We start from the raw sequence: 6,148 nt of genomic DNA, 5'->3' as shown, positions 1-6,148 counted from the left end.
TTTCTCTCTCCTCGCCATTTCCTCGACTTTAAATCCAAATCTCATTACTTGACTTGTAAATCATAAAACACATAATCAATCTTGTATTGTTTTGTGGTTAAAAATTGTTATCCTGTTAACCCGATGACTTTGCGGGTTGGATTAGTTGACAGATTTCCGATAATCTATTTGAACAATGTTACTGGAACTGTTGATGGAATTTATGGTTCTATAATAAGAAATAGAATTGGAATTATTACCAAAGGATTAAACGTCACTTTTTATGTTGGTGGTCATTCTAATCGAGGCTGCCAGGATGGCGTCTGCAAAGAAATCGCTGCATTTATCCAGTCTGGTAAAGCTGATTTGTGTTCAGAATCATCTCAAATGTTTTTGTTTGATGACATTTATAAAAACATCTCACTTTCACCGCCTGTTCTTGAACTGGACTGTAGCTATCTTTCATATGGCACCAAAAAACCAGCTAGAAACTTCAACGATATATTGACATCTTTACAAGTTTTCTCGCCATCCACCATATTGTTTCTTGTTGCTCTCTTGATAATTTTATTTGCTTGTAAAAATCTTCCACTTTGGCTTTACTACATCAAAAGGCGTAATTCGGGTTTAGCTGAAATCATTAACATTCAATTTGGTTGTGACAAGTCAAAATCAACAGAAAAACCTGATGTTGAGTTACCCAAAGTGTCCGGCTTAATATTTTTACTCATACTACTCCAATTTCAGACTTGGTATTCTGCAAGTTTCCAAACAAATCTGGTTAGTTTAATCCAAACCGAGCCAGTTTCTTCCCTTGATGATCTATTGGATCGAAAATTGCAAGCACATGTGGCCACAACATCTAATTGCTACAGAGGTCTTTTCCATGGTAAAAACTCTGTTATTGACCCGAGAGTAAACAATTCAATGATAGTGTCTCGTACCGTAGAGCTTCGTAAGTTATCAAACACATCATTTGCTGGTCATCCAATGGTTGTGTTCTTGGGAAATAAGCATGAAATAGCTCGTATCAGAAAATCTTTCTCCGAAAATCCAACGATATATAATCCAAAAGAGGTACGAATCAAGACTACAACCATCCTAGATGTTTATATGTACCGTGATGATTTACCGAAGGAAAAGGAAAACCTTTTATTGTCCCGATTTCATGCAATAATGGCCGGAGAATTATTTCACGATAAAAATACCTCACTTTATCAAGCAGAAGAAGCAACAGAATACCACTCAAAGGTCTCAACTGTTGGCTTTCAAAGCTTAAAAATGGAAAACTATCGATATGTTTTCACACTTTATACACTTTTTATCGTATCATTATCCATATGTTTTGCCGCAAATAAATTAATCCAAAGTGTTGCTGATAGAAAAAGAGTTTCCCGGTCAATCTTGAGCCATTCAACAACGTCAACCAAGTCAACCAATTGTTCTTGGCGAGAAGAAATTTCATTTTTCACCGAGCAATAACACAAATTTAAATCGGCAAACAGTTGATTTGTATATTCTTAAATTAATCCAAATCACAATTTAATGTATTTTACTTTAAAGAACGGTTTTGGTTAGCAAAAGATTGTCAAACCGTTAACATTTAAAATCAACGTATTGCGCACCATCTCTTATCCAATTTCATCACTAATTTTTACTGTAGTAACTGCTGTAGTAATTACAGTCCAGTTACATAAATTGTACTCTAACTTGAAATGTTATTAAAATTTATATTGGTCAGTTACATGATAATTTTTGCATAATTTTCCTCAGCGAATGGTAATATTCAATAAAGATTTTAAGAAATTTTAAACAAAAAGAGGTTTTATTTTTAATTTAGTGATCATCTTTATTTACATAAAAGTACCTTTTTATATTGGTTGTCATCGGTAAACAGACTAGAATAATTAACAATGTTGAGTTTTTGTTGAACCACGATGAACCTTTGAATAGTGATGCATAAATTAAAAAATATACATAATTAAAATAATAGTTAAATTAGCTTTCACTTTTCCTCTGAATTAAATAAAGAAACAATGTTTGTTTGTTTATTTGCTGAATAAAAGCTTTCAGGATAAAAGTTGATTTTGATGAAAATATTTTTCTCAAATATCTCACATCGCATAAAACTTATACATTTATTTGCTTCTGTACATGATACTGATTCAAGCAATTCTGCTATAATTTAAAATCAACATTTTTCCAGTTCCTCTGAATAATAGCTTGAATAAAATGGTCTCTAAGGCAGAAACTAGAGTTTAGGTTGTCATCTTTATCCTCCCCTTTGCCAGAAGAGTAGTGATAAATGTTTGACTCTACTTGAATAGTGTGAATCGGCTGAAAACAATTAAGTGTACTTGAAATCGTAAGTTGATGAAACCTTTCGAGTTTCGTTGGATGATTAAAGGAAACTCTGGTTTTGTTGATTCCTCTTGCCATTAATTTATCCTCTAAACCAAGAGGAAAAAGATAGAGGAAGGAAAAGGGAAAGTTAGGTAAGTAGGGAAACTAAGGAAGATGAATTTGAGTGAATGGGAGATGATGATGACGATGAAACAGGTGGAGAGAAGACTTGATTCCTTAAGTGAACAAGTAATTAAATTAGTGAGATTAACTTTCGTTAGCACCGGGATCATCTCGTGAACTTTTGCTAATATTTTGTTCCGTTTTGTTGGCTGCATCACAGTGAATGTTATTATGGGAACTTGAATCGTTTAAATGACTAGCATCGCTTGTTGTACTCTTTTCATCGCTCTTTTCCGAGGCCTTGGATTCATCACACCATGATCCGGATCGAGGTAGTTCAGTGACATTATTTTTATCATTGCTGTCTCCATTTTCCCTGCATGATTCCACTGGTTCAGTTACGGTAACCTGAACAGGACCAGGCATCATTTGATAGTTTTTAAGAGCTGATTCATAATCAGGTGGTGGATTCAATTTTGTTGCAGTCTCATAGTCGGGTGGAGCCATAGCACTAGGTGTTGTGACAATGTCAGAAGGAACAGTTATCTGTTGAAAGAAATAGAGAAAAAAAGATTAATAAAATGTTACTAAGTTGATGGAAACAATAGGAAAGCAAAAGACAGTTGATTGTGAAAATTATTTGCGTGAAACCAAATGTGAGTTGATCTGTGAAAAAAGAGCCACCAATGTTTTCTCATTTTGTTGGCATGAAGAAGCAAAAATAATTTCAATTGACAGATGATTGTGAAGTAGAAAGAATGAAAAAAACCGAAATAAATGACATTTGAAAAAGCCTGTGGCAATGAAAGTCAAAATAAATTTGTTTCAAAAATCTATTTAAAAGCCTAATTGATAACAGAGCAAAATCATCGCCAAAGCTTTCAACCATTGTTTTAACAAAGTTGATTTAGCTTTTCAAGATTAATTTTGTCTTTGAATGAATTCAATATTCTTGCTTATTACTTGAATTTTGACATTCATCTTTTTCCATTTCATCTAAAATATATTTCAGTCTAGAAGTCTTGCATTTGTTTAAACACTTAGACTCTACTGCTGATTTCATGACTCTAGTCATTGTTATGTAATATGAACATGATTCACATACCCTGAAGGAAACAAGGAAAGAAAATCTATTGTTTCAAGATCAAGAAAGAAGTAAAGTTAACTGTCTTCACACATGATGAAGAAGGTAAATAAACTTGCTCCTGTCAAATCTGAAGCTACTTCAATCACGTTATAGCAGTTATGCAAGTTATTTCCACTTTACATTCATTAATAATGTTAACTAATCTGGTTATGGATTCATTGTTTCCTTAGTTTCCTGATTATCTGGTGTCTATTGTCTTTTGCTTCCTCTTTCTGGTTTCAGTCGAGACAAGGTGAAACTTACTTCAACCCCTCTAAGATGGTAAGGTATGTGTAAGGGAATGACCGACTCTTTAAGCTTTAAATAACGATAACATTTCCAAATAACGCATATGAAATATAATTGATAGAGGAATTCAATGAGTGCCATGAAAATGGAGGAAGTGTATGCAGTGGTGGGATCAGACGATGACCAGAGACGCTTCATTTCACTTCCCCAGGTTCGCCCACTGGAATCATATTGAGATGAAAGGTGAGGTGAAAAACAGAGCATTGAAATGGATGCCGGAAGAGAGAAGAAAAAGATGTACAATTTGATTCCAAAGAAGGGCATCAAGTAAGATGGACGTGATTTGGTTACTCCATAGATTAACAAGGCCGATACAATGGCCATCATCAGGCTAACCATCATGTTTAAGGAGTTTGCTGTGGATCGATGGAGATCAACCATACGTTTCTCCTCATCGTGGTATTGAGTGTAATCCTCGAAATGAAGAACGATGTTCAACAGAGATGAAATCTAATTCAGGGTTGACCATTACATGAAAGAGAAAAAACAAACAAAAAGAAAAAAAAATCAGATTAGTTTCATGATCATTCATGTTTTTGCTTTACAATTCATGGGAAAAAGTCAGGGAATCTGAGAAATAAATTGTGTTTATTGTCAGCTGCCAAAAATTGAGACCAGCCAAGGTCACTATTTGACTGAGAATTCACACCTTTTCTCTTATCTCTATGGTTTAGGTTTCTTTGACTCTTTTGGGTTTCACTAGGAACGAAAAGGTATACAATTGAAAGCCATAGCAACTTGGCAAAAACGAAAAAAATAAAAGATATTGATAAATGTTACAAATCTGATAATGAATAAGAGCTTTTCTTCGATCAGAACAATAAAGAGCCATTTTCCTTTGCTTAAGGCTTGTAAATATTGCAAATCTCGATTCTAACAAAAGCATTATTTTTATGACGCAAAGAGACACTTTAGTGAAATTAATATTAATAGTCACAGATGAAATGCCATCTTTGAAACCGTCTGCACAATAATTAAGTCTGGATAAAGAGTGAGAAAAATGATAATTTTCTGGTCGAATTCGGTTACATAATTGAGAAACTCTCGTACCGTTTCAAAAATTACCAAGTCAACTACCATGAGGATGATTTGAAAAGGTTTTCCAGTAACAGGGTATTTTTAAAAATGAGTCAAGACTAATTTTGAAAAAGTCGGTTAAAAAGTCTCTTGGAAACCAATGTAAGAGCAGTTTTTTGATAGAGTTGAATTAACACACGCAATTGGATCAATTTATACAAGCATTCATCAGTTTTTTTTAACTTCATGATTGCTGTTTATGGAATGTTTTTCCAAGTCTAACAGGGAATTTATCATTGTCAGCATCAATTGATAAATTACTGAGTCATAAAGAAGAAGGAACGGAGATTAAAGCAAAAGGATTAAAGATAAACTTGAAAGGTTATGAAGAGAAAATAATGGATAGAAGCAACGATTTATTTCGAAACCATGCTTTGGATAAAAGGTCAACTTACCAAATGAATGAAACCAATAATAAGCGAGGTTGGTTGAACATGAAGACACAAACAGTGAGAATAACGTTCAACACTACGACCATCAATATTCATCATTTTGAATCGCAATTTAGATAAAGTTGATTAAGAAAAGGAAAAGGATGAACAGAAATGGATCCAAGTGAAAGAATAGTTTAAGTTACAGGGCAGAAGCCTCACAAAGATGATACCAATCCTATTGGTCAATGCATCACAACAATAAAACTGGTAAAATTAACCATAGAGTAAACTGTATGTCCAGAAATAGTTAAAGATTCATAAACCAAAATCTGTTATGAACAGAAAACAAAAACAAAAAAATCCATTTGTTTACAGTTACTTTGACTTTTCCTCTGGACAAATAGCAATCACTTTGAAACGTTAAACATACACAAAATGTAGTAAGTTTAACCTTACCTAGTAACAAGAGAAAAAGAAAAGAGTTTAAAAAGTTAAGCTTTTCCCCAATCACAAATGAAACAATTCATAAAAAAATACCTGTTCAAAGAGGTACGTAAATAATGTTCATCACAAATGACAACATGAGCCGGCAATTGACAGTTAAACGGGAAAAAACCTAAAAATTACAATCAAATGAAGAAAGTAAACCCAAATAGTATCAACACAATTCAATAGATGGCGCAAGATGACATAAAGATACAAAAAAACAGATAAAAGCGCCATCTTTCGTCTTAAAACAAAACAACTTTCTATCGACATAAAAATTCTTGCAATTCAATGATTGAAATCACTTGAACAAACCTTAGAAACTACAGAA

At 33.3% G+C, this 6,148-nt stretch overlaps 1 protein-coding gene across 1 annotated transcript; it reads right to left on the bottom strand.

Annotated features, from left to right (window-relative positions):
- Window positions 1-1,785: 1,785 nt before the first annotated feature.
- LOC107360658 (lysosomal-associated transmembrane protein 4B) lies at window positions 1,786-5,672 on the bottom strand. Its single transcript, XM_015927361.3, has 3 exons — window positions 5,353-5,672; window positions 3,836-4,330; window positions 1,786-2,991 (listed from the first exon to the last, which is right to left on the bottom strand). Exons 1-3 carry the CDS (start codon window positions 5,446-5,448, stop codon window positions 2,590-2,592), a joined length of 993 nt encoding a protein of 330 aa, XP_015782847.2. The 5' UTR covers window positions 5,449-5,672; the 3' UTR covers window positions 1,786-2,589.
- Window positions 5,673-6,148: the final 476 nt, after the last annotated feature.

The sequence above is a fragment of the Tetranychus urticae genome, chromosome 2, assembly GCF_039701765.1.
Source record: "Tetranychus urticae isolate SD_2017Ah chromosome 2, NJAU_TeUrti_SD_1.0, whole genome shotgun sequence".
In the NCBI taxonomy this organism is placed as follows: domain Eukaryota; kingdom Metazoa; phylum Arthropoda; class Arachnida; order Trombidiformes; family Tetranychidae; genus Tetranychus; species Tetranychus urticae.
The sequence above is the reverse complement of the archived record's forward strand: the minus strand, read 5'-3'. Positions and strand labels throughout refer to the sequence as shown.

Excerpts from the sequence above, each read along its gene's own strand:
- LOC107360658 (XM_015927361.3), bottom strand. The coding sequence starts at position 5,448 with ATGATGAATATTGATGGTCGTAGTGTTGAACGTTATTCTCACTGTTTG. Across the intron at positions 4,331-5,352 it reads TTATTGGTTTCATTCATTTG|ATTTCATCTCTGTTGAACAT; the intron begins GTAAGTTGACCT and ends ACCCTGAATTAG. Across the intron at positions 2,992-3,835 it reads ACCATCTTAGAGGGGTTGAA|ATAACTGTTCCTTCTGACAT; the intron begins GTAAGTTTCACC and ends TTCTTTCAACAG.